Below are 27999 nucleotides of genomic sequence, written 5' to 3'. Positions count from 1 at the left end.
ATGAGGATGCATCAAGAGTCTTGAAGTGGCTTGAATTGAAGAGTGAATTAGCAGCAGAGGAACTTAAAACTTCTCCTTACATGAAATCTGTATGTAGCCTCAGCTAAGATTGCAATTTAGGAGGAAATTACACAGCAAACTTGAAAGTAAAGTGTATCAAATCTCCAAAAGTAGTTATCAGAAGCTTCTACGGAAGAAGTATGAAATGGCAGATAAGACATCTCCTCCCCATGACACCTCATAATTAATAATTTGTAAGCTACTAGTGCAATAACTGTATTTTCTAGTAATTGAGGATTTCAGAAACTTCATTCATCATCCTAGTTTTAATTCAAGGAAAATTAATTAAAATCGGAAAAAAAGACTGTACTGTTGGTATGGAGTGAATATTATTTTCCAGGAGACCAACTGTCATTTGCCCATAGAGAAGGTATTCTCTCACTTGTTAGGGTAGAAGAAATCAACAGCAAAAAAAACATTATTACAGTGGGCATGATTTATCCTCTTTTACAAAAAGGTTGAAAGAGAAGCCATTGCGACTGTTAGGGAAGATAGTTAGCTAAAAGGACAGTTGTGTTGGAAATAGTTAAGTACTAGGAAATAATCCAGTGGCCACTTATTTTCAGTTCACTAGCAGTTCATGTTGCAGAAGCGGAAATATGAACCGGTGATTAGGAGACTTTTCTGGAGGAGGATAGAAAAGTTTAGGAGTTTGACTATCTAATTTGATGGATAAAACTAACTTGCATTCCATTAATCCAGCAAGATGGAGATCTAAACACAGTAATATTGTCAAACGAAAAAGCTTTATCCTTCCCACAGATCGCGGTTGTTCAATAACCTGTCTGCCTGTATATTCAGTTATCTCAGGATTCTGTTATGATTCCAGAGCAAAAATCGTTCAGCTTTACGACTAAGGAAAAGTCTCATTTTATCTATTCTTAATTTTGACGTAAACTGTGTCTGCAGTGTTCACACTAGAATCGATGAGGATCTACATAATATCTGTATTTAGACCATGCTCATTAGTATTGAATATTATTGTCCAAGTTTGTTTTTAAAACACTTTGATTTAAAATCAGGAGTGTAAGAAAGCTTAATGGAAAACTGCATTTTTAATTGACTCGAGACATTCCAAAAGAAATAAATCTCCTTTGAAACGAAAATAGACCTAGCTGCAAACCTGCCTATTTTACCACTCCCGGAAGTGATTCATGTGAATTAGGACGTGTAGGAGTCACTAGGCGATCGTGAGGCTTTTCATGTTAAGGCGCATTTGCAGTGCTGTTGCAAAGTAGCTCTGGACGGGAGGGTCAGTCTTAAGTATTAAGTATGATGTTCTAGCTTTGTTTAATCTATAACTTAATAGAATAGAGTTTAGGGTGGTTTGCGGGGGAGCAGTTTGGTTTTGGGTTGTTTTTTGGTTTTGGCTTTGTTTTTTTTTCCCCTGCACACATTACATCTTACCTTTAATTCACAGATTGTCCTAGGACTCCTGATACTCCAAATAGCGATCCTCGTTTTTCTACTAACAACAGATTGATGGCCTTAAAGAAGCAATTGGATATAGAACTGAAGGTAAAACAGGGAGCAGAAAATATGATACAGATGTACTCAAATGGCTCTTCAAAGGTAAGGCTTTGGAATGCTTAAAGAACATGAAATGACTGTGGATTTTCATGTTGCTGTGGTGCGAATGTATAATGTATAAACAGTATGCAATTTCAGTGTTTATAGTTTGGGGTTTATATATATATATTTTTTAAATAGTTATGTCAAATCTGCTACAAATTACTATAGCATTTGTTGTTGTGGTTTGATACCCACTCAAGTGATTGTATTATCATTTGTCCGCATGTAGTTCAACCTAAATAGCAAATCCGACTTACTAAATTTAGTACATCTAGTAATCTTTGATCATGTGTGATTCACTTAGCAGCAAAGCTTGGTATGACACTGACTGGTATCTGATGCTTTTCCTAGCTCCACTAAAAAAAAAAAAAAAACCAAAAAAACCCACCACTAGTTTAAAGTTGTAATGTGCATGATAATTACACAAAAGGTGGCATTGCCAAGTATGCTTCTGAAATGGTCATGTAGTTGTAGTTGGCAGGAAAAATATTTGTTTTAATAAGATGTGTGTAGTATTCTGATAGAGTTGTTACAATCTGCATTAGTACACGTGCACATAAAATACACATAAAAATACTTTGTCTTTTTTACAGAAGTGTGGTATTCTAGAGTTAGCATCTGATAGCATCAAACTGAAATTAAAAATAAAGCCACACTTATTTCTAGATCTGAATTTTAAATACATGCTCACTTGCACTCACTCTCTCTTGATAGCACCAGAAGTTCTCCAAGGAGGTGGAGGGGAAGTGTTTGCTAACCCCTAAATAGGTTTGACTTATTACATAGTCCTAACTATGTAATAAAATTCATCATACTCTTAAGAATCCCTCCAAAGAAAGGCAAGGCAAACCTTTTAAATGAAGAAAAAACAAACCAAACCCCAAACCTAAAAACCAACCAAAAAAAAACCCCAAACCCCACATTTTATAAGGGGGTCATAGTTCTCAAATGAGAAAAAAGGGAGGAGGGAGGGAGAATCCTCTACTTACCTGCCCCTTCACTAGTTACTCATTACCTGTTCTTTCCATTTACTTTTACTAAATCATTAAGGAGATGAATTTCCAAACTAAGGGGAAACACAAGCATAGATCTAACAAATAGTATGTAGTAGCTTAGTTAGATGTTTCTGTGTCCAGACAATAGTAAACAAAATCTAAATGTTTTAAGTTCTTAACTGACTGAGCCAACACCTAGCTAGGTCAGTGAACCGATTAAAACAAAGCGTTTGACTTGAAGAGTAGATATCTGTGAATTGTGTTGCTACCCCTTGTAGTTGATACTTCCAGAAAGTGTTGGAAAGGAACTTCATGTTTTTGAGTGAATTTCTGCTAGGGACTGGTGAAGAGACAGATTACTTTGTATCATCCTACTGTATGACTTTGTTATACCTCAAAAAAAAAATTACAGTCAATGCTGCTCACTCCCAGAAAAATGAGTTCAGACCAGATGGACCGTAGGTGCCATCACGCTCATTCTGTCCCAGCAGCAATTCTGTTGAACCAGCTGGTACTTTGGTAACCTTATCTCAAAGTGACCTGTAACCTACTAGCCTGGGGCAGATGGAAGAAATATCTGGAGTGCACCTTATGACTAAGGGCCTGGGAATGCTGTCCATGCACTGCAGTCCCTCAGCTCCTGGAAACCCTGGAGTCTACATCCTCTGGGGCCATGTACTTAACATCAGGTACACTTAAAAATAATAATCAGCTGACCCAAATGGATCAAAAGACATACATGAATTATGTTCCTAATAAACCCTCAGTAAGTAACCTTATAACAGCCTGAGAAAACTTAACTAAACACTCAAGCTATAATGTTAGACTTTGTTAGCAGGCTTTGATCAGACTAGGTAGAAAGGATAAATTCTGGCTTGCTTTATGACTGAGGCATGTAATTAAAATTGGTGATTGAATCTTCTCTTTGCAATTGGTAAATGCTTAAATCAGCCTACCAGATTGGGTGTATATAGTAACTGGGCTCAGGAGAGCAAGCTGGAAAACACAAAAGTATTGCCAGCTGCTTCAACAAACAGGATGAAAATGGTGCGTATTCATTCTCTCATGTTCTTAATACTCAGTAGTGAGTTACTTTGGCATGTTTAAACTGTATGCTTGAGCATGGCGACTATGTTTTAAAAAGCAGAACTTAAAACAGCTCAAGTGTCTGGATGAGGTGGGGGAGAGGGGCAGAAAATTCCCAGCTTGATTCAACCCCAGTAATCCAGTAGTTCTTTAAAAAGTAGTCGCAGGACCCTCTTTAAAATGTCTTAAACTCTTTTGTGACCTTTATTCAAGTGTACTATATGATCTAATTTCAAATTTGTATTATTTTCTGACCTAAATTTAATGAAGGGGGAGTCATCATTTGTTTCTCAAAAATGAAAAAGCAGTCTGTTAGTAGTAATAAATGCATCATCTTATGGGAAGGTTTTCCCTTTGTACTTACTCTACTTGCTTCAGTAAGATTTAGCTCAACCTATTCAGACTTAAGTGTTTCTGCGATATTGATCATCTTTCCTTGGACTTGTGTAGATTCTCTGAGATCCTGTGACAACTTTGCATACCAGTTTTACAGGCACTGTCAGTTCTTCTATACTCAGCAAGTGCCTTGAAATACTTTGTATTCAGCCTCCAATACGAAAAGAGCTGCTGAGTATAACACATCCATTTTGATTCTGAAGATGGGATTTCTGTCTCTTGAAAACATAAGGATATCTCTATAATCCTGAATTACCTCCATTGTACACATTGAAGGGCTGATGCTGCCCCTGAGCAAGCAAATCCATTGCAGTTAGAGGATATGAGGTACAATCAAGAGCAGCAAGATGAAAAATAGAAGTGCAGATACAGACAAAGAAACACTTACAGCATATTTATACATCAGAATGATGCATGGATAAGGTTTCATACAGGATTCTAGAGTTGCTTGTAATCTGTTACTTAGATCCCATACTCTACTGTAGACAGTGGTTATTTCAAAAGTTGACATCTGTATTTGAGAAGGCATTTAGGAAATTCAATGTACTCATTAAATAATTGGATAGCTAATATGGAATCTTAAAATATGAAAACTAGTGCTTTCTCTCTGAAATGTAGATTAATACTAAAACTTAAAACCAAGGGTTCTGAGACTATGGTGTGCAGAGGGGACATAATTTGTCCCCATGCAGCCAAAGCCTTTTTATGTGTATGTCTTGGTGTATCTACCCTGCAGAACATAGGGCAGCATTAAAATATCTGAGTGAGTAATGCATTAGGCCCAAGGTCATAGAGGAGCTCTATGAAGGTAAATTTCTCTCTTCTTGGCATACTGATTTTTGTCACAGTATACTTGATGGTGCCAGTATTTCTAGCTCTGGGTACCTGTGCTACACTGCATTCTGTGTCTGTTGTGGTAAGGGGAAGAATTTAATTTCTTTAACTTCTTAAATAATTGATAACTTCATTATAAAATTAAAAATATAAGTACAAACCATGTCCATGGGAAAGTAACTTATTAATGAGGTTATAGAGTGGCTACAAAATGAGTTAACCAAAATACCCTTTGGGCTATAATAAGTGTGATACTCATCTACACTGACTACTGTTAATTACTGTGATTGATTTTGGTACTGCACAGACAGGACAAATAGACTGTCTTAAATTTTCTTATACCCCTTTTTTTCGTTTTTACTGCAAGTCAGATCGCCTTTAAGTTATCTGGTAATTCCCAGAATATACAGAGAGCACCATGCAGCAGCCATAGAAGCACATGCACAGTTCCACATCCAAGAACCATTCGATAATCTATTTTAAGTCAGATCTCCAGTAGCTGGAGGACAAAAAATGGTATGCCTAAGAAACGTGTGGATGGCTGGCTGTGCTCCTGACAATGAAATGGTATTATCAGTTAGCTGAAAGTTCATCTTCAGAAATGTTCTCTTCTAAACTGCTTCTTGTGTTACTGCTTTTGAAAAACAAAAATTGGTTAGCTTAGTTTATTAGATGAAAAGTACTGTACTTTAAGTTACTGATGAAATAGCTAATGAAGTAACCCTAGTATATTACGTATTTATTAGTGCAAAAAAATCCTCAGCTTTGATTTGTTCAGAAAAACACACTGAAGACTTATTTATAATGTGCTGTGTAAGCTAACTTGATGTTTCCAGTTTCAAGATTGAAAATCAGCTCAAGTGAATTAGTACAAAGATTTTTATATGGATTTAGTCTAGCAAATTTGTCTATTAGAAGAGTTCTCATCATACAGTCATTCAAATTTGAGTCATTCTACATAGGGTGGAGGTATTTTTGCGCTTAATATCTTGACCTTTCTTTAGTATCAGCTTACAAAACATTAATCTACACATGTAACGTTGCTAGATCATTCCTCCTTTATTCAGCTTTAAACAGATACAGTTTCCATTGGAGTGGCTTATAGTCTTTAATCAGTCAGAATATGCCACTGTCCTAACTTAATTTCCAGTAATATCCTAATGTGGTTAGATGAATTGGTCTGCTATACTGAATGAACTACATAGATTTAGTTCTTGTTCCTAAAGCATGTGGGTTTTGACGCTTTCAATGTGTTTTGTTCCATGAAGAGTTTACAATTTTGTTTGGTTTTGTTTTAATAGGATCGAAAACTTCTTGCCACAGCTCAGCAGATGCTCCAGGACAGCAAGACAAAAATAGAAGTTATACGGATGCAGATTCTTCAGGCAGTCCAGACCAATGAATTGGCTTTTGATAATGGTGATGGAGTAGAAAGGAAATAAGAATCATTAATGTCAGAATGCCATGTAGATATGTACCCATATGCACACTGAGTTATCATAAATTTCTAGTAGGAATGTTAGACAAAGCTGCATGAACCAAAAATAATCGGAGACTAGGCATACCACTGTGTGTGTTAGGATGCCAAATACATGACTTGAAGCAAAATACCTTAAGCTTAATGAAGAGAAATACAATCTCTCTTCATCATCCTTTTTATGCCTTATGCAGTCCATTTTTACTTTGTGGTCTTCATTCTCCCTTCATGCATGCTTTCTTTTGTCTTAACAATAACTAGTAATTTTCTTTAAAGCATATAATCTTTTCGCTATCCTAAAAAAAAAAAATCTGATGCAGATTCAAAGCCTGCTTGTCATACTTAAGTAGATTGACCTTATTATTAGTAATGGGAGCACAGATGGAGGTGAATTTTTGCTCTCTTTATGGGTATTTAGGCTAGATTGAATTGTAAACAACTATTTTGTAGTAAACAACTATTTTAAAAACAAAAATATCAGTGGTTTTAAAACAACCTGACTTGAAATACTCATGCTGCATTTCAGAAGTAGTTTTAAACTTGCGTTTATTTGGAAATCTTTAAATAAATAAAAAAGAAAATTACCCCTGAGCTATAATAGCATGAGTGTACTTTAAAATTGTGGGCATATTGGTACATCTCTAAGTCTTGAACTTTACTCGTATGCGTTTCTGAGTATTGGAGTTGTATGACAATGCTCGTAATCAGGGCCTGGATATATCCTAGATAATGAAAAACCTGTGTGTGTGTGTGTGTTTTGTTTGGGGGGATGGGGGTGGTTTTCTTCGTTTGTTTTTACAGTTAGGACACTTCTGGCTTTTTTTTAACACCTCATCTTAGCACATGGATTATGTGTATCATTTGTTCAAAAGAAAAAGAAAGGCATTCAAGCTAGAAAGGGCTTTCAAACGCCTTCAAATGCGTTTTTGTGTTCCTACTAAGCTTAGAGCTTTAAACAGAAAGGAATATATCCAGGAAACTTTCTAATTCTGTTTAGGAAATCTGAACGCTGTAAGAAGTGGACATTAGAATGGTTAACCCAAATCATTTGGGGAAGGCAGTGTATGGGACCTCTTATATTCTCTGTGCTGGCAGGAGCCAGATTCCCTGGGATTTTGTGTGAAGCAGGAGAATTATCAGAAACTGATCAGGGATCTACTTAGCTACAGAGTACTTTGAAAGATAAATCCTCAGAGCGTGGTTCAGAAATGTGGAAGTCTCAAAACCTCCTCTTGTCAGCTGAATGATGTTGGGGAGATTTGGCTTTTGTCCCTTAACTCCCCTGAGTACACGTTCTTTTTCTCACGTCCTCTAGCAATTAGAGCTCTTCAAGGAGTAGGACCTGTTTATTGGATTGAAGCCCTGATCAATTATTTCTTCCTTCAAATGCAGATGCTTAAAATTTCACTGTTGCTTTTATGACATACCTCAAGCTTTTCTTTGGACTACCAAATCTGCATCTCTCACTTCTTTTTTTTCTTCTTTTTTTCTTTTTTTCCTCCCTTCCCCTCTGTTTGTATGGGGGAGGGGTTAATATTAAAGAAATTAAACATTGGCATGGTCTTCAATGAAGATTTTTTGTTTATATCTCTTTGCAGCAAAACCTGTGATAAGCCCTCTTGAACTCCGAATGGAAGAATTACGGCATCATTTTAGGATAGAGTATGCTGTAGCAGAAGGTGCAAAAAATGTAATGAAATTACTTGGATCTGGGAAAGTTACCGACAGAAAGGCACTTTCAGAAGTAATTTACATCATTACAATTTTTTATACTTTATTTTAAAGGTTTTTTCACACAAAAAAAATTGAAGTATCTCAATTTTTTTTTTTTATTTTAAAAAGGCACAAGCAAGATTTAATGAATCAAGCCAGAAGTTGGACCTTTTGAAGTATTCACTGGAACAGAGATTGAATGAACTTCCTAAAAACCATCCCAAAAGCAGTATTATTATAGAGGAGCTTTCATTGGTCTCTTCACCCACATTAAGTCCTCGTCAAAGTGTAATATCTACTCAAAACCAGTATAGTACACTGTCCAAACCAGCAGCTTTAACAGGTATGATTTATGGAGCTTCTTTTATTTTATTTTATTAAATGGTTTAAAACAAGTTTTTAATGCCAACTTTATTTCTTTCTGGACATATTTCATTGTTGTTCTTTTCCTAGATAAAGGCATTTAGAATTTCCAAGTGTCTATGCGCCAAAAAAAATACAGATAAGTTTCTTTAATTTATTTGTTGACCTTTCTATAATCCTATTGAAAAAGTGAAGTTCTGGCTTTAAGTTAGATCACTATGGAACACTATTACTGGCGTTTACCTAACGCCTTTCATCTTTAGATTATCAAGCACTTTAAAAGGTGGGTAAGTATCATTATCCCCATTTTACAGATGGGGAAACTGAGGTGCAGAAGGGTTAAGTGGCTTGCCCTGGTCATACAAGTAGTCAGTGGCAGAGCTGGAGATAGGCACCCAGCTTTTCTCCCAGTCCCTGTTTTACCCGCTGGACCACACTGCCTTCCTAGGTGGTGAGATTTATGCTACCAAAACATGCGTTATATTTCTAAACCAAAGAGGGAGGTCCTAACAAACGTGCATGGAACTATTGAAGCCTCTGTTTATTGGTTTGCATTGTTTTCCTTGCAATTAAACATGGAGACTTTTTTTTTTTTTTTTAAGAGACTTAGCCTACTGTGAGGGAACAGTACATTTATATATAAACATAAGACTTAGGAACTTCTCATAGCTTGGGTTCACCTGGAATTGTTGTTCTTCATTGGAAGTAAACTGTTTCAAGAGCTGAGCCATGCTTTAACAAAACTCTTAAAACATTTGCCTCCCAGCGTTCTTAAAGAAAAGCAAATACTTTTGACTGCTTGGGGGTGTGTTGCTTTACTAAATTTACTTAGTAAGTGGTCCTATAAGCATTACTAGTACAGATAGGTTGGGGTTTTTGTTTTGTTTCCTAAAACATTTTATATGTAATTATTAAACCAACTATTAACAATCTGTAATTCAAATGTTACTCTGGTTATACATGTATAACTGAAACCAGAATTTAGTTTTGAAGTACTGCGGGGTTATATTTTAAAACAAAAAGAGGAACTCTCCTGCTGAGCTGCAATAATAATAAAATGGAGCTAGTCTACTTGTCTTCCATTTTGGTTCAGTAAGACATGTAGCAAAGGGTAAAAAGCATCAGGACCTCAGCTGAGAGCCCTGTAAAGTTGCAGAGTGGTGAGGGGAACTTGTTCATCATATGGAATCTCAAATGATCAGGGACCATGGGCAGGAAGTATCACGTCTTGGTTTTAAAACAGCTGGTTTTGGTGTTTTGTTTTTTTTGGTTTGTTTTTTTTTTATTGTTTTCCTGTAATACATAATCATGGGTCAGATACATTATAGTGACAAATACTTCTTCTTTAAACGTGATTTATTAATACATATGAACAGTTTCTAATAGGACTTATCAAAACGGAGCTACATGCTTGCGAAGTTCTTAATAGTTTCATTTTCATATTGGCTACACAAAGAGCTTTTGTATTGAACTGGATTTAAATGAACAGTGTCTTTGTGTTTTGCCTCTAACACTGTGAAAAACAGATCAGTGCTACTGTCATACTTTTTAAAGTGCATCAATGGAACTTTTCTAAAATGTATCCAGTCCTTACACAAGATTATAGCCTTTCTGCTTACTATTTTTTATTTATTTATTTATTTATTTTTAAATTCTAAACAGAATTTGGGAACTAAGTATTCTTTTACCTTTTAACCTCTTTCAGGATCCAATAGCATCTCTTTGTCTTCATAGCCTAATGCTTAGCTGTCACTTAGGGCTGTTAGTTCCCTACAGGATGGGATTTCTTCTCAGACTGGTTTCTTGGTGTCTGTTCTGTGGGCTATAATGTTGCCAGACCATTTTTAGGTCAAGTCTGACCTAAGTTTCTGTTACAAAAGAGTACTTTGAAGTTTCACAGTAAAGTACATTTGCTGTCAAAAGAACACTGCATTTAGGAGCTGCATTTCTAGCTGACAGTATGATTATGAACTGGCTAATTTCACCACTTCTAATAGTTAATTTTGTTAGTGTCAGTGGTGTCACAGTTCTACAGATGTGATCTTATACAGGATGAGGTAAGCCTACCATTCTAGTAACTATCTGTGGTATTCAGATGTTTCTGGGCTGCTGGAGGAAACTCTTAAATTAGAACAGCAGCCTCTGTACCTCATTTGGTTAAAGATGTAGGAGATTTTGAAGAGTAGCCTCTTGTCTCAGCTTTTATAAATCCAAATTCAGTCAAGTTGGAACAATTTGATTATTTTAAATTATGTATTAACTCAGATTTGACTTTAGCATGCAGCAGGCAAATGTGATTTCTGAATGTATCTTAAACAAATTCGTATTCTCAGTAGTCAATGTGTTTGTTTTAATTACTGAAACAATGTATCCAATATTAATTGGCTATATAAAACTCATGAAAAATTGTTATTGTCCCATCTGCAAGATCCATTGTTTTAATAAGAAACTTAAGATTTGTCATCGTAAAAAGTGACACTGCTTACAACTTGAACCCAAGTCAGTTAGGTTCTCAAGTGAAGAAAACAGAGACATGGAACAAAAACTTAATTTGTATTATTTTGGTGAACTGCTGCTCCTTCTAGAAGGTTGAGTCCCACATATTTTACTTTTAATGCTTATTTTCGGTGTATTTGTCTGTCTTGGATCTGTCTTTTGTTTTCATCTGGTATTTCTGTTATACCCTGCAGGGGTCAGAATGTGAGCTATTGTCATAAATCAATCATTAGTCATTCACTTTGTTTACTTAAGAACAGAAATCTTTGATAAATCATTGTCTATCTTGTTCCAGGTACTCTGGAAGTTAGGCTAATGGGCTGCCAAGATATTTTGGAAAACGTCCCTGGTCGATCAAAAGCCACGTCGATTACGCTACCTGGTTGGAGTCCAAATGAAGCCAGATCATCTTTCATGAGCAGAACCAGTAAAAGTAAAAGTGGGAGTAGTAGAAACCTTCTGAAAACTGATGACTTGTCCAGTTCAGTATACTCTTACTTCTCTTATTTTTATGCATATCTTTTACTTACATTTTAATGTGCATGCTGTGTTCTGTAATTTAAAATACCAAATTGATTTGAAGCTTTGAACTTATTTGCTCCTTCATCTGTTGTAAAAAAAAAACCAAACAAAAACCCAAGACCACAATGACACTATTATGCCCATAAGAACCAATTAAATGTGAGATTACATTTTTAAGGGAAACTTACTGAAGATTTTTTTGTTTGTGGAAAATCCTCTTAAAGATTTAAGCTGAGTTTGTGTACTTTACTTACAGATGAAGTCTGTGCTGTACTGAAGCTGGATAACACTGTGGTTGGTCAAACTAGCTGGAAACCTATTTCCAATCAGTCATGGGATCAGAAATTTACACTGGAACTAGACAGGGTAAAAATGTGGTTTTACTTCATTGACAGCTATAGTCAATTCTTCAGATTAGTTACATGTTCAGTTTGGGTCTTTTCCCCCCCTGTTGTGATTATGTTCAAATTTCATATGTTCAAGTATTCCCATCCTTAACAGAATGAGCTCCCTGGGATTAACCTGTTATGCTGGGCTGGCATTCTAGAAATTTTACCTTTTCTGGCCTACAAACTGACATACTGTGTTTATCCAAGAGCTAACACTTAGCATCTTTTTAGCCTGTGATAGATGGTGTTTAAATTTTTACTAGGATCATCAACTTCTCATTATTTATCAGTAAATTCTAATATCAGATACAGTTTGGATATTTTGGTAAAGCTATGTCAGAATTTTTACAGTGCTTCTGTAAAAGTGTTCTTATGTCAGGCTGATCAATTGTTCAGGAATAATAAATAAATTCACTAATAGCTCTTTGCTACAACTTTAAATGTTACTTGGAGGACTCGAGTATCAAAATGATACTTGATGTTTCTTTCCTCACACCTTTTGAAGAGAACTTGTTATATAGGTTTAATCAAGCATTTGGTTTTTAGATACCTGATAGTCATAGTATTTTAAGGTACAAGGATTTTTTTTTTTCATCAGTGTTTAAAATAGCCTGAAAACTAGACTATATTTTAGGAGCCTAAATGTCATCTCCAGTATATATTCAAAACAAATGAGAGAAGAAAAAAAAAAAAGCCACCTTCCTGGTTTTGCTCTCACCCCCACCCCTCCGAGCCCCAAACCAGATTCCTTCCATCTAGGAAGGAAGCAGTTTTAGACCTGCAGGCAGAGAAATTCAGGTTCCAGTTAGAAGTAGTGCACAACAGAATTAGCAGCTGTGGAGTCCTGAAGCCTTGATTGTTCTCAGATTAAGACTAGAACTAGTCAAAGTTTAGTAGCTGCTCCTACCAGCCTAGTATGTGTCATGTTCGCTGTTTCAGAACTCAATATTAGATGCCTCTTGGTGCCAGAAAAGGACCTTGCTGCTGCTGGGCATGATCACGCATCCTTCTGTATTTGAAATGCACGTTCCAAACCCCATCATTTTTTTAATCTGTCCTCCTTCTTAAATTTTGTTTCTTTTAAAACCTACAGCTATCATATAAAGACAGTAAATTGATGCATCATGATGGAATTAAACTATGCTAACTGAACTTAGTAACATACAATGCTGCTGCTATACTGTATTGCAGGATTCTTCACATTTTGTAACAAGCTTTTGTAACAAGTATATAAGACACCTTAAGAATATATAAGTCCCAGCAGCAAGATGTAGCAGTAGTTCTTTTTAGTTTAAAGTTTTTGGCCCTCTTCATGACCATGTTACAAAAACTGTATGTATTTCTAGAGATACTGTATAAAGTCTTGCATCATGATATGTATGCAGGTACTAAAATGTCACTATGCAGCCGTGAAATGCAATTGATACTTGTAAATAACATGGAAAACTAGTAAAGCTGAGGTTTCTAAACACAGGTGAAAATTTGTTGTCAGAGCTTGAGCTAAAAGAACTTGAACTACCACTTTTGTTAGACTGACTTAGAAAGTCTGGTGACTGTGACTCTCTCCTACTCTTGGGGGAATTTTACACTTATACTTTTATTTGGACACTGGCTATCACATCTGAACAGAAGTGAAATGCTATGCTTATCCTAGCGAGAACTTGCTCAGTATGGCTAGCTAGCCCTGTCACTCTTTTAAAGTAACAGCTCTGCATCTTGATCCTTGAGTTGCTAGACCTTATGATTGTACAGAGGTGACTCTTCCAGAACAATTACTAATAAGTAATTTACTGTATACATGTTGCCTGTTGCAGTCACGTGAATTAGAAATCTCAGTTTATTGGCGTGACTGGAGATCTTTGTGTGCAGTAAAGTTTCTGAGGTTGGAAGATTTCCTGGATAACCAACGGCATGGCATGTGTCTCTATCTTGAACCACAGGGCACTCTGTTTGCAGAGGTAAGAATGTTTCTTCAAAGCACTTGAGCATAGTTCCAAGTATTTTATTGCAGAATAGTTTAAGAAGTTTTTCTTAAACTTTTAAAAATGCATTTTGATCTGAAACTTGAATTATAACACACATTATTTGAACTGCAGGTTACGTTTTTTAATCCAGTTATTGAAAGAAGACCAAAACTCCAGAGGCAGAAGAAAATTTTTTCAAAACAGCAAGGTGATTGTTTAATATAAATATGCAAAGCTTAAAAAATTGTACAGACCTGTGATATTTTTTTATACAGAGACCTAATATTTGCCTGTGAATAAAGCTGTTGATAATGATTTGGCATTGCATTTAGAAATGTTTTGTTTTAGAATTCCTCATTATGCATGAGCATTTAATAGTGAATAATTAGGAATTGCTAAGGAATATGACAAATTCAGATTGTTCTTCATAAACTATAAACTGATTAATATGAATTTTTTTTAATTATAGCTTTTGGTAATAAGTAAGGAAATTACATGCACTCTGTTTTCTTTTTTCACAATATCCACAGGCAAAACATTTCTTAGAGCTCCTCAAATGAATATTAATATTGCCACTTGGGGAAGGCTGGTAAGAAGAGCTATTCCTACAGTAAATCACTCTGGCACCTTCAGCCCTCAAGCACCGGTGCCTGCTACTGGGCCAGTGGTTGATGCACACATTCCTGAACTAACACTGCCAGCCAGGTAGGTGATATTTACAATTTTTAAGTATGTTTAAGAGCAAGAGTAACGGTGAGATGCTCATGCCCTAATGTACATAACATATGTCAAATCTGTTTATTCTGCAAGACTGCAGACTTTTCAATGTTTTAATTTTGGACATCCATTTTATAGTCAGATCTACACACGCAAGATTTGTTTTACGAGAAATCTACATAACATGCAGTTTTAAGCTGGTTTTCATACTATTAAAACAGTCTCTGCTATACACTGAGGAGTTACTTATTTTCTTGCCAGTGACTCTCCTGTAGCCAAATTGGACTTTGAACTTGAGCCTGAGCCTCCACCTGCTCCACCCCGTGCATCTTCCCTTGGGGAAATATGTGAATCTTCCTCTGAGATAAAGGCTCCTGATGTGCCATCTCAGGCAAGTAACTAAGAATTTTGGGCTATACAATTTAACAAGGTTGTGATATTGGCATCTTTATGATGGATTTCTTCCCTTATATTTTAGCATATGCTCCCTTAACTTACAGAATTATCTCATCAGAATGTTCCAATTACTCTTGGTGGCAAACTGTTTCCGTGGTTGGTATGTTTAATTCTCCATGTCATTGGTTCCACCACAGGAAAAACAAAAGCCAAAAATCATTAGAGTATTCAGGAGAAAATGGTTTTATGAACAAAGAGCAGAATGACTAGAGCAATAGGTTTCATCAGTCTGTTACAAGCTTGCTTATCTGTATCATCTTAAAGTATACCATTTTAGCTTAGATAATTCTTGTGTTAAGAATTTCACATGCTTATAGTAAAATTTCTGCATTCGTTTGCTTTCACAGTAAGTTTTAAATTCTCAGACTTTTTTTTCTTCACAGGATGAAGTAACAACTTTTGATTTTGAAAATGGCAGAAATAGTATTGTCCCAAAACTCCAGCCTGAAATAATCTGTGAGCCTGATGCTCCCCATTCAGACATAAAATACACCAACACCCGAGAGCCTGAAGATAGAAGGTAAAAATGCAGTGGTTTGCTGTTGATCTGAATAATATTTCTTAAAGTTAACAAACTAGAAGATTTTTTGACTGGTTTTTTATTTACATAGATCACAACAGAGATTTCAATTCAGTCTGAAGGATTTCAGATGTTGTGCTGTACTGGGCAGAGGACATTTTGGAAAGGTAAAGGTCAAAAGGCTGTATCAAATGTCAAGGCTGTATCAAAAACTAGAACAGCTCTTAAATGAATTGCGTATCTTCTGTTTTAGGTGCTGTTGGCAGAGTACAAAAACACAAATGAGATGTTTGCTATTAAAGCCTTAAAGAAAGGAGATATTGTTGCTCGTGATGAAGTAGACAGGTCAGTTTGTAAAATATAATACATGGATTCCATAAATTGTGTTTTCTTTCTGCATGCAACACAACTGTAAGCTCTACAAACAGTAGTTAAATTCAGTGAAAGAGCAAAACAAGTTGTCATCTCCTGCTTAGTTGACTGCTGGAGTCTTTCTTCTGGGGCAAGGAGGGCGCAGTGTAGCCCAGGAATGCTGATTTGTTCTAGTGCCTCTCTTACCATGCCTGTACTACAGCTCTGACTTAAAGCTGATCCTGTTTTTCATTTAGGTTCTCTTGCAATTTTTTATTCTAATTACTTGTTCTATGGACTTCCATCAGATTTCAGGAGGACAGTGACTATGTTTTCTTTAATGACAGAAACACCTATGATAATATTTCTCAACCTGTAACATACTGTCATACTTTGTCCATCATATTTTCCCTTAAGTCCTGTGTATGCTGCACTGTTGGGAGTTTTTTTTAACCTTTTTGCCCCAAAACTTAGATTTTTCCTTGCTTGGAAGTGAAGTGGCAGTTACAAAACTGTCTCGTTTTAGTGCAAGAATATTCATTTGACTTGCAGGAAGAAAGATAACTGTATTAAGAATAAGCTACAAATTAACCAATTGTCTTAAGGAGAAATACTCTGGAATTACTATAGATAATGTCTATAATATTGTTACTGTTTTTCCACTTTATGTGTTTTATACAATTAAAATGAAAATGGATTGAAGCTAATGTCACATGGTATCAATGAATACTTGATGCAAGTCTGAGTATTTGGAAGGAAAATTGGCAGGGTACAATTTTCATGGACTGCTAGGTTTACTTTTTTGTTTGTGAAAGCTAAATGTAACTTTGTGGAAACGCTGGCATCAGCTTAATGTGTGTACAAGTATTAAAACCTCTGTCTTGAAACAAAAAAAGTTCTGTTCTTATCCTGAGGGACAGAGGAAAAAACGTAAGGTATAAATTACCAATAGTTTCTGGGAGTTGAAAAATTGTAGTTCAGGATTCAGCTTTAAATTTCTACTGATTTTTCTGTTTGCAGCTTGATGTGTGAAAAGCGAATATTTGAAACTGTGAATAGTGTAAGACATCCCTTCTTGGTGAACCTTTTTGCTTGTTTCCAAACCAAAGATCATGTTTGCTTTGTAATGGAATATGCTGCTGGGGGGGATCTGATGATGCACATTCATACTGATGTCTTCTCTGAACCAAGAGCAGTGTGAGTATCCATTCCTTTTTGTGGCATTAAGTGAAGGGCATTTTGTTCAGTGGATAAGAACTAAGATCTTTATCACCACATGCGTCTACATTATGTCATTTCAGTAAATACTGTTCAAGTTTGTAAAAGGGTCAGAGATTCTAACTGATTTTGTCAGAAAAAGACATATGCAGGTTTAATGTGCCTGAATCTACACTGAATTCAAAAATTATATACAAGTATTTAATGTTTATAATACTTTTTTTTTAAGGTTACATTAAAAAGGTAAATGAAAAGTTAATACAGCAGACAAGGCTAAAAAAAGGAAAGAATAAGCCAAATTGGAAATCCTTCAATGCCATAGCAGTGGACACTACAGAAAATTTATCCTGCAGGCCAAGTGACCATACTACAGCTCAAAAGCTGCAAGTTTAAGCATTTTTGCTATCTGGCTTTAAAACTCTGACCTTGTATAAAACTAATCTGTACCTGAAAAAGCAATTGGTAATCTTCAGAAGATGGTTAATAAAAAAAGATCAAAAATCATGGACTTCACATTCTGAAAAGCAAGACTAAAATCCATTGAAATTTTAACTTTTTCAACAGATTCTATGCTGCATGTGTGGTTCTTGGACTTCAGTATTTACATGAACACAAAATAGTATATAGGTAAGTAGTCATTGACCATTTCCAACAGATGAATTTCAGCTGTTCTGAATAGTACTGAAGAAACATCAGTGATGCAATTTTGTTCATTTAGAGATTTGAAGTTGGATAACTTATTGCTGGACACAGAAGGCTTCGTGAAAATTGCTGACTTTGGTCTTTGCAAAGAAGGTAATGGCCCTTAAATTTTCTTTCTAGGGAAATTCCATAGTCTGTCTTACTCTTGACTGTTCCTTGAGACTTTTGGACTGCCAAATGCGTATAGTGTATACTTACCCTGTATCATTTGAAGGAAAAAATATATCTCTGACTACAAACGTGGAGACAGGAGGAAGTTCCTTAGTAGGGAAATATCAGGAGCATCTGAGCATAGCCCTATTTTTTTAATTTATTTTTTTCAGTTGTGAGCAGCACCTATTCTGATTTTTACTTCATCATCTCTCTGCTTATGAATAAGGCATACTGCTGCATTTTATAAGTTAGCAGAAAAAGCATTAGGTGTTTCTCCTCATTCTAAGCACGTTGACACTACAATGAAATCAAGTACCATTATAATCCATACCTCACTCTTTCTGCAAATTCATTATCTATTTTTTTTAAATCTGAAATAGTTGCAACTCTAAGTATATGGTAATTACATGCAAAGTATACTATAGCTAAAATAGAGAAATTTATCCCCAAAGGGAAGCCTAGATATGCTAGGAAGTTACTTTCAGGCATCCCACTACTGGAAACTACCTTTCAAAGAAGACATAAAATAGAGGTAGCAACTGAAAGTGCAGTGTCTTTCTCAAACCCCTTTGTAGGGGGAAGATCCAGAAAGGTCCATTTCCTTCTCCGATTTGTATAGCCTGTCCTCTGTATCTTTCCCTTTGAGATAGCCTAAGAGGGAATTTAGTAAATTCAGTAGGTGTTCAAACATTACGCTTGTCTTCAATATCCTAGGGCAAGTCCTGTGACTTTAGCTACAAACAAGTTCCATAAATGACAAAAGGAAACAAGGACAAGGAAAGCTCTTTGGGTTTGCTGACTACTGCAATAAATGGTTTTCTTAAGCTTTCTGCAGCACCTCCACTTGCAGTGTCACATCAGTCCTTGTGGTGCTGATGTCCCAAATGGTGCCCCTCTTGCAAATATACAGGGCTTATTTTGCTTGAAGTTGTTTCACTATGCTCCACATTTTACTTTACTATATGTAGTTTTGCTACTATAGAAGCATCCATAGTAGGCAGGTTTGACTAAACTAGCGTACCACACTTTCTTCTACTAGCTAGCAGAAATATAGCATAAGATTGTTTGTATCTTTCCGAGCAAAGACTACTGGGTGACAAGGTGTAACTGGAAGCTTAATTTGGCTCATTGCATGTAGTTAGGGATAGAAAAACTTACACTAAAGCACCTATGGGAGGGAAGAATGGGGGAATGTTTTACCTCATTGGCCTGAGCCTCCAGGACAGGCCCTGGAACTACAGTATCAGCTGAAGTTGCTCTAGAGAGAGGTTTTGCTTGCTGGAGGAATAGGTTGTAGAGTGGCAGAAAATACTGCTTGCTTTTCATTAACTGTAACTTTTCAGGAATGGGATTTGGAGACAGAACAAGCACATTCTGTGGCACACCGGAATTTCTTGCTCCAGAGGTGCTAACAGAAACTTCCTACACAAGAGCTGTAGACTGGTGGGGTCTTGGTGTACTTATCTATGAGATGCTAGTGGGTGAGGTAAGTTCTAGAAGATACAATGGAGTCATAAAACTAATGTATGTTGAAAAGGTTACAAAACTCAAGGTACTAGCCTGTCAACATGTAATATGCCCTACCTGTCACAGTTGTATCAATACTTCTATATACAGTATGTATAGGCATACCTAGTTTTACCGTAAGCATCTTAATGTGTTTCATCAAGAAAAAGTAGTATTAAACACTGAGCAGCTACTTACCTGCTACTAGCTGCTGTAATGCCACAGAAGTTGATGAGTTGTGTCATGAGCTTGAATTATCAGCAGTTGTGGAAGTGAATGAGTTGTAGCTGGTCCAAGACAACCTCTAGATTTTTGTTTGGTTTTAATTACATCATTATGCCTTAATTCAAATTACAGTAATGGCACATTAATATCAGTGTCTCTAAGCAAGAACATAGCACATCTGGTTTTGGGGAGCTCAGTTTCCAGCACACATCTGTTGTCATCAAATTTGGATGCGTACAGCTATAGCAGTCTTCTGCTTTCAAATGCTTTTTGAGAGAAAATGAACTCCTTAACTCCTGTAGCTTGAATGGAAGTGTTCAATGCATAAAACTGGATAGTAGTGAAAGATTATGCCAAACGTAATGCTGTTTACCATTTGAATCACACATGCACTAAACCAGAATGCCCCAGTTCCATGTAAATGGGCTGGTATAAATAAATTACTATTTACTAGTTATTAACCATTGTGTATATTGCTTTACCTTCTGGTCCATTTTGTTATAGTATCTCCCAGGTAGCACAGTGGTGGTTTACATGCTAAAAACTGGAAAAAAACTATAGATTTGCTCATCGTTTTGTTCTTTTTTGAAAAAAGATGATCATTCAACTTTCTTTCACTTCCTTTCAGGTAAAAAAAGGACAAAAAGCTTGTAGGGTGTTGCCTACATCTGTCAGGCCACTTCAAAAAAGTTTGAAAACCCTTGAGCTGTAACATGCTAAAGATACTACAAAAACAAATTAGTCTTGACCACATTACTTGTGAATGGCAGCTGTCCCAAAGAAGAGCGGATACATACTTTCCACCTTTCCTGTATATCTTGTGTCAGAGTTCAAAGAAGATCCCAGTTTTAGGTGTTCCTACTTCTAAAAGCACATTTTTTAAAGCCTAGTCCTTCAGTAAGAATTAAGGGATAATAACAACTTGCCTTATTTTTCTGTCTTCCTTATGGAAACTACCGTATCTGTCTCTGGGAAAAGGAAGACTTCATTTCAGGGTGTCTAATTCCAAACTGTCTGCTGAATATACATTGTTTCCAATTGTAAGTGATTTTTAAGCCTGTTTAATATTATTTTTTTATTACTTTCATTATAGTCTCCCTTCCCTGGAGATGATGAAGAGGAGGTGTTTGACAGTATTGTAAACGATGAAGTAAGATATCCACGCTTTCTGTCTACAGAAGCCATCTCTATAATGAGACGGGTAAGAACATAATAATAATATTACAGTATTCCCCTCTTATCCTGTTTCCTCTCCAACATTAAGGAAATTAATTGCTTTTGTGAGGAACAAAATACTTTAAGAATCTACACTTGGTATTTTTTTCTACAATTAAATTTCAGACTTGCTTCATTTATGCTCTGCCATACTGCCTATCACCTTAAATGAAAATTGTCAGGGCCATTCCACTTTATTCGGGAGCAAGTTTTTCTTTTTAAAATGTACAACACTAGAGGTTCTACTTTCTTCCTGAACTAAGTTTCCTAGTTGTATTGAACTGGAGAAGTTCAGTGCTCTTTTTTCCTAGCAGAACACTGCTGCGTTGACCTATTTGGTAGATTAACAGTCACATGAGTATTTTAATTCAAAAAGACTTTTAAATTATTTTGGTTTCTTTCCAACTGGGGCAGGGAACACCGTACACATGGCATCTGCAGTCCCATTCTTGGCAAAGAACAGCTGATTTTGTTTATGATTGTTATTAGTCCTATTCCTTAGTGTAATGCCTCTACTTATCTAAAGAAGATGCTACAAGCTGTCTAAGTTAGAAGCTTATCACAGTTGATAAAAGGCATCTACTGGAGGTGATTCAAAGCCTTTGGAAGAAGCCTCTCGACTTAAATGTCTGACACTGAGTATCAGTCTAGCACCCAATTCAGCAACGTGCAGGAGCATGTAAGTTAAAGCATGTCACAGTAGTTACTGTGACATAAGTATTCAAGTAATAGCATAAATATTCTATAGCTTAAAATGATTGCTTACTCCTAGGGAGAGAGTGGTTTTCTATAGAAAGAAGGAAGAATGCAGTTTTAAGGCAGTACCTGGGGAGCGTATTTTTACTGTGAAAATTAGCATGCTGATATCCACAGAGGACTGCTACACTGCACCCAAAATATGTGTACTATGAACTTTGTGCTCACAATTCACTAGTTGTAGCTGTGTGCACTGTTCTGTCTGAGAAAGTCTTGCATAATATAGTAGACATTATTTTTTGATGGCTGCATCATGAATGTATCAACCCACTCTGATGCTGGGCACTCTGCCCAGAACAGGGGTCTGCTCACAGCAGCATGATTCACAAGTGGGAGCATCTAACTTCTGTCATTAACTAGAAAACCCTTTTTTTTTTTTTTGCTGGGTGTGTAAAGCAGCATTCACCATCTCATGGTAACCAACTGCTGTGAAATAGCTGGGCACAGGAGAGAGCAAAGTCATCTCTCTTCTGAGCCAAGCCAGAAATACTAGCTTCTGTAAATTCTGTATCCTCTCCAGCAAAAAGCACACTTTTCAATCTATGGTGAACACTAGCCTCACAAATGACCTCAGGTAGCAAGATCTGCAGTGGGACAGATGAGTCTGCTGTCTATATGTTCACAGCTAGGCTGCTGGTGGAACTGTGCTAACGTGTTCAGGCATCTCGACAAGAGCACTGCTATCTCTAGCTCTGTACACATGAAGTTTTGACTTCCCCTTTGAGGACCAAGAATTTTCTGTAGGTCAGGCAGTATGAATGTCACTGTCCATCTAATCTTGGTGTTGACTCTTACACAGTAGCAGTCATCCTCCCTAGTTCTTCCCCCTGCCTCTGAATTTTTGCACTGAAATCTCTTGCATGTTTTGTCAGCTGCTACGAAGAAATCCAGAGCGGCGTCTTGGAGCGGGAGAGAAGGATGCTGAGGATGTGAAAAAGCATCACTTCTTCAGGGTAAGTACAAACTAGTATTATTTCTAAGGCCACTAAGGAGTAGAGACAGGAAACTAAACATCAATTGGTTTATTTTATAGCTAATAGATTGGAATGCTTTGCTGGCCAAGAAAGTGAAGCCTCCTTTTGTACCCACCATTAGAGGACGAGAAGATGTTAGTAATTTTGATGACGAATTTACCTCTGAAGCACCTATCCTCACTCCACCTCGGGAACCAAGGATACTTTCAGAAGAAGAGCAGGAAATGTTCAGAGATTTTGATTACATTGCTGATTGGTGTTAACTTCTAGACACTGTGAAACCCCAGCTGACTGGCTCACAAGAATGCCTCTCAGAAGAATACCGACCCTTCAATTGCTCTCTGTGCCACCTGTAGCTTCTGGGTTTTTTTAAATCACATGAAGATCCTTTTAAGTACTGTTTTAACACTCTCATGAAGAGTGGCCTCTGTACATTGTTTTTTATCTGAGCACTGGAAAGCAGGTCTATGGAGTTCTTAAGCTGAGTTGGTGAACCTAGGCTGTATTAAGCTTCTCACACATGGGCACACGTGGATCTGTACTGTTTTCTCTCACTCTTCCACAGCAGATAACATCGCTTTTTAAAGTATCTGCCTTAAGTGGGAAAAGCAGACTTTGAGCTAGGTAATCGCTTATCTCCAGTCAGTCATATTGAAATACAAGTTTGGGATACTGATGACACTCACACAGAACATGGTTCTAGCTGGAGAAGGCAAATGCTTTCAGTTAAATATTATCTTGTGCAGTCTGTAAAACTACACATTTCTATGTACACCTTCATCTTGTGTTCTTAAAATAATGGTATGGAGAACAGATATGCCTTGTTTTGTAAATTTTCTATGGTATTTATTAGGAAAAATGTTAAACACCTTGCCTTTGAGATAATAGTGTAAGTGCTTCCATTACCAAGAAAAATCCAGAAAAATGCGGAAAGTTTACCAAAGCCACTTGCCAAACAGTTTTGCCTTCAAGCTTTTTAAGCATGGCTTAAAACCCTGGTTGATAAGAAGAACGTAACAAGGATGTTGCTCAGTCTAACCACAAAGAGTAAAGCATATGCATTTTCCAGGCCCATCCACTCCTGTACTCAACTTCATGCCTTCCCCACTCGCCAAGTGGACAGATAAGTTAACCAGTCTGTATCTAACCACCTAGATCATCCTGTATCTGCTGTACAATATCATATCACTTTTAGAAAACATAAGGATTTTCAATGTATACATGCTGTGAACATGTATATTTGGAAGTTGTAATGTATTCTTATGTCCAGGCAAGTAATTTAATTATACCACTTCATTAATTTTGCACAGTGGCCAAGTGAACAACACAACTCTGAGTGGAAAAAATATTTGTATACACATACAGGCCACAGAACTCCAGAACTTAGATTGGCAGTTACTGAGGGTAAAAGCAATATATTGTAACAGAATGTATAAATATTTTTGATAAAAACAGTGTATATTTTATAAACCCCTTAACACTAAAAAGCTGTACCTCAAAAGTTGAAAAATAATTTAGACCAGACACTGTGCGTATTTGTAAACCAAGACCTATTTTTGGCATCTGGTGTTCTGTGGGCAAACATTAATTCTTAGAAAACCGATTTCCCACATGGTTCTTAGCTCTAGCACCATTCAGAGCTGATTGCATATGTAATCTCACAGGAGGTTCATCCTAGCCAGGAGTTTGCTGTTCGTGGGCTAAGACAGTGAAAATCGGCACTCAAATGAATTCAATATTTGTAATTTTATTCATTAAAAGAAAAAATGCAAACCATTTGAATATGCAGTGCTAAGGTGGTTGTTTAAAATCTTGATGCTGGACAGACCTGCAGGGTCAGGCAGGGGAGAGGCTTAGGGAAGGAGAGGAAAAAAAAAAAAAAAAAGGTTAATAGGTCTAAATCAAGCATCCCCCCCCTGCAGGAACAAGGCAGGCATCTTTACCAGCGCTACAAATCATGTTGGGCAGAATGAGTCAACTTTTCAGCATTACTTGTTTCCAGATTCTAATTAATAAGAAGCAAATTATGTTCCTGTATCTAGCTGAAACCAATACTTTTGAGGTACAGTGAGCTTACCCTTTTTGGTTCCCAAATATATATATGAGCATCTAACAGGGTGCTTAACACTTACGAAAGTATCCTCAAAAATACCTTTTTGTAACTATGTCTTGTACAGAAATCTTTTTTTTAATCTAAGTAAATCACTTAAAAAAAATTAGAGGGCAGGGGAATTTCACCCAGTTAAGCTGAAAGAAAGCACTAATTTTATCTCTGTAGTTTTTTTAAATATTTTTAGGCAGATTAAGATTTTAAACCCTAGATTGTAAATATATTTTGCTATACTTTATCTGTATGTGGCTGCTCAAGCACTTTGTAAGGAAATTAGGATATTTTAGAATGGTACACTATGCATTAAAATGAAATGTGCCTTTAACAAATATCATCCTAAGTGTTTTGCAGTCATTAATATCACAAATTAAAGTTCTAAATAGAGTAATTTGTAAATTGTGTCCCAAACATGATTTTGCTGTTTCTTGGAAGTGATTTGTCATGTTTTCTCCACAGGTAACTTCAGAAAAGAACTTGGATTCAGGAAGGGACTTAGAGAAACCCAGTCTCTTAGTGGTAGCTTAGTGTACTTCCATTCATTTTTTTAAATATCAAAATAAATAATTACCTCTGAGCATACCTTCTTTCTGAGGCTGGAGGAAGGTAGCCTCCTCTTGCTTGGGTGATCAGCCCTTCTGAAGGGAGCAGAAGACCATGTCTGTTGAAGTCTGGCCAGCTTCAATCAGCATTCTCCCTTCATAGGCTTCCTTTGAGCACAGGGGGAGACAATGCTCACTCCCCTCCTGGGTATTTCTTCATTATAGTCTCTCCCCCCCCCCATTATACAGGAAAGCTCTGTAAACAAACAGAAACCTATACCGAACCCTCAATGAGCTTGTTCTTTAAGCAGAGAACAAAGCTTTCTTTTCTGAGTGCATTTAGCAAAGAAATCTTTACTCTTAAGAACAAACTAAAATTTCACAAGACCATAGCCTAGAGCCTCTTCAGTTCAATACCTAACTAAGCAATCCTGCCAGAAAGAGCTGGCTCCAAATGAAGATAGTTTCAAATATCTAGTCTAAACGGGTGCTGAATTAACATAGGAGGTGCCTGAAGATGCTATGCCCTCGCCTTTGTTGTGTGTGGGGAATGCAATCCTTCAGCACTCCTGTCTTCTCCCAGGCTCGCTGCTGAACCACCTCCCAGCAACAACACACACGCATTTGCAGAGAACCCCAAACCTATGAACACCTGAACTGTAGCCAGTCTCCTCGCTTGCACTATAGGCTCTACTTGTCACACAGCCTTTGCTACCACTTAGCTTTGGTAACAGGAGAGGGTAGCAATTAGCTAAAACAGGCTGCAGAGCTGCAACAACCTCCTCTCCAGCTCCCCCCCACCTATCCCTGCAACCCCAAGAACTGCTGGTGTACTATGCACACAGCTGCACACAGACATCCCCCACACTGCCAAGAAGTGCTCCAGTCAGGAACAAGGAGAGCTCATTTCTGCATGAGAAGCTTCTGTAAGAGAAGCCAATTCCTTAGCTTCATCAAAGCAGCTTAGTAAAGGGGTCATAACTGCCTAAAAAATGAATTCAGAGTTACACTCCTTTTTTTTCTGGATATTAACCATAGTCTACTGGGACCAGGGGTAACTGGTTTTCACAATATACAGCCCCTTCAAGCATACTCCAAGTTCTGCCTCTTTGGGCTGCACAGTTACTACCATCTCCACACCAAGGGAGGTACAGGAACTGCTTGCAGAATTGCAGGAAGAGGCAGGGTCAAGCCAGGATAGTACATCCCTGCCTCCATCTGCTGCACTCCAGAGCTTTGCAGAGACATATTTAAATTTCAGTCCATACAGCTTTTGCTGTATGTGACAATTTCAACTGCAAACACTCACCACTCACATGTCAAGTGCGCCTGCATAATGCCTGAAAGCATTTAAAATAAGAGCATTATTGTAAATCTAAGTTTCAGCCATTTTTAACCCGCATTGCATGCAGTAGATTTAACATACTGATCTGTGCCAGAAAGTACACTCACAGTAAAAGAACTTTCACCTTTGCGTTTCCAACCTGTAACAGTATATTAAAGGTCAGGCCCTGCCTAGTCAAAGCATCACACCTTCTCGCACAGAGGTAGACAGAGTGGCTCAGAGCAAGACAGGGAAAGCCCAGGTAACAGAAAATGTTGCAACAAAGTTTAAGGAAATACATGAGAATGCAATCCCTCCAGACCACTAAGAACACCACCTTTAACATCTGCACCAGATTTTTTCATGACTGCAACCAACAGCTTCAGTGGTATAACAGAACTGTACAGCCTTTGTTATTTGTTTACAGAAAAAAATGTTGAGCTGCCACATTTCAATAGAAGAGGATTAAAACTAAACCAGCAAGAAAAGAGTGAGGGCTATTGACAATTAGTGCTATTAGCATTGGACACACAGCCTTCCCCCTGGATGGCTTAGGACCAGATATGTAGCAAGCTGACCCCTCAGCTGTTCATTTTAGTAATTAAAATGAATTTGCACCTGTGATAGAAAATTAACTCAGGAACCAGAAGACTCCCGGTTAAGTACATTTGTTGCTTTGCACACAAAGGGACACTGTCAGGAGGCAACTAGTTTTCAAAGCTGTTAGGTGGGGGAGGGCTGAATATTTTCTGGCCTTCACTCCTCAGCACCTGGTGCATCATTTCAAACAAGCAAGTGCTCACTTCAAACATAACAGTGCCAAAAGCTTAACCACTGGCCAGCCAGACTGCAGGGTGGACTGACAGGCCAGAACATTTAACAGAAACTTTTACTAGAAATATTTTTTACCTACCTTTGTACAGTACCAAGCATCACAAAGATGTCAGGAATTCAACTAAAGTTAAGAGTCCTTATGTTTCTTCTTTAGCTGCTTTGTCATTATGTCAAATTCACAGAAGCAAAGCCGAGACACATCAGTGAAAATCGGGGAGACTGTGCCAAGGATGTGACTAACATCACAAACAAATTTGGAAATCTTCAGCAGCAGTTGTGCTAGTATTCAAACTGCTTTTCAGCAACTGCTTGCATTCTGGGTTAAGTCATCCACATGCTACTGTACAGCTAACTACAAATGCTAAAGTCACACTAGAGATTAAAAATTGTCAAGAAAGTGAGCATTTAAGCAGCCTTGTGACCAAGTCTAAGTATGAAGCTAACTCTACCATTCTTTGGACTGCATTCCAGTTCTCAGCATGTGGAACAGTATGTGCATGTGAAGTTGCAGTCATATCAACAAGATGGTAAG

The 27999-nt window shown here is 37.1% G+C and overlaps 1 protein-coding gene across 4 annotated transcripts in view; it reads left to right on the top strand.

Moving 5' to 3' along the window:
* PKN2 (protein kinase N2) overlaps positions 1–25166 on the top strand; it is a 56871-nt gene extending 31705 nt beyond the window's left edge. Inside the window, exons 1-21 of one of the 4 annotated variants that reach the window (XM_052802356.1) lie at positions 1252–1312; positions 1481–1632; positions 6245–6362; positions 8019–8164; positions 8263–8476; positions 11288–11473; positions 11771–11880; positions 13718–13861; positions 14000–14075; positions 14398–14572; positions 14846–14975; positions 15424–15560; positions 15652–15727; positions 15814–15905; positions 16932–17108; positions 17694–17756; positions 17848–17924; positions 19328–19470; positions 20809–20916; positions 22559–22639; positions 22720–25166. In XM_052802356.1, coding sequence (XP_052658316.1) covers positions 1543–1632; positions 6245–6362; positions 8019–8164; positions 8263–8476; positions 11288–11473; positions 11771–11880; positions 13718–13861; positions 14000–14075; positions 14398–14572; positions 14846–14975; positions 15424–15560; positions 15652–15727; positions 15814–15905; positions 16932–17108; positions 17694–17756; positions 17848–17924; positions 19328–19470; positions 20809–20916; positions 22559–22639; positions 22720–22923 — 2547 coding nt within the window. In that variant the 5' untranslated portion in view covers positions 1252–1312; positions 1481–1542 and the 3' untranslated portion in view covers positions 22924–25166. Of the gene's footprint in view, positions 1–1251; positions 1313–1480; positions 1633–3650; positions 3675–6244; positions 6363–8018; positions 8165–8262; positions 8477–11287; positions 11474–11770; positions 11881–13717; positions 13862–13999; positions 14076–14397; positions 14573–14845; positions 14976–15423; positions 15561–15651; positions 15728–15813; positions 15906–16931; positions 17109–17693; positions 17757–17847; positions 17925–19327; positions 19471–20808; positions 20917–22558; positions 22640–22719 lie in introns of those variants that run through there. The other 3 variants (XM_052802355.1, XM_052802354.1, XM_052802357.1) reach the window with 3 other exon arrangements.
* Positions 25167–27999: the final 2833 nt, after the last annotated feature.

This window comes from Harpia harpyja, chromosome 11, assembly GCF_026419915.1.
Source record: "Harpia harpyja isolate bHarHar1 chromosome 11, bHarHar1 primary haplotype, whole genome shotgun sequence".
NCBI lineage: Eukaryota > Metazoa > Chordata > Aves > Accipitriformes > Accipitridae > Harpia > Harpia harpyja.
Note: the sequence above shows the minus strand (reverse complement) of the source record. Positions and strands in the feature narration are given on the sequence as shown.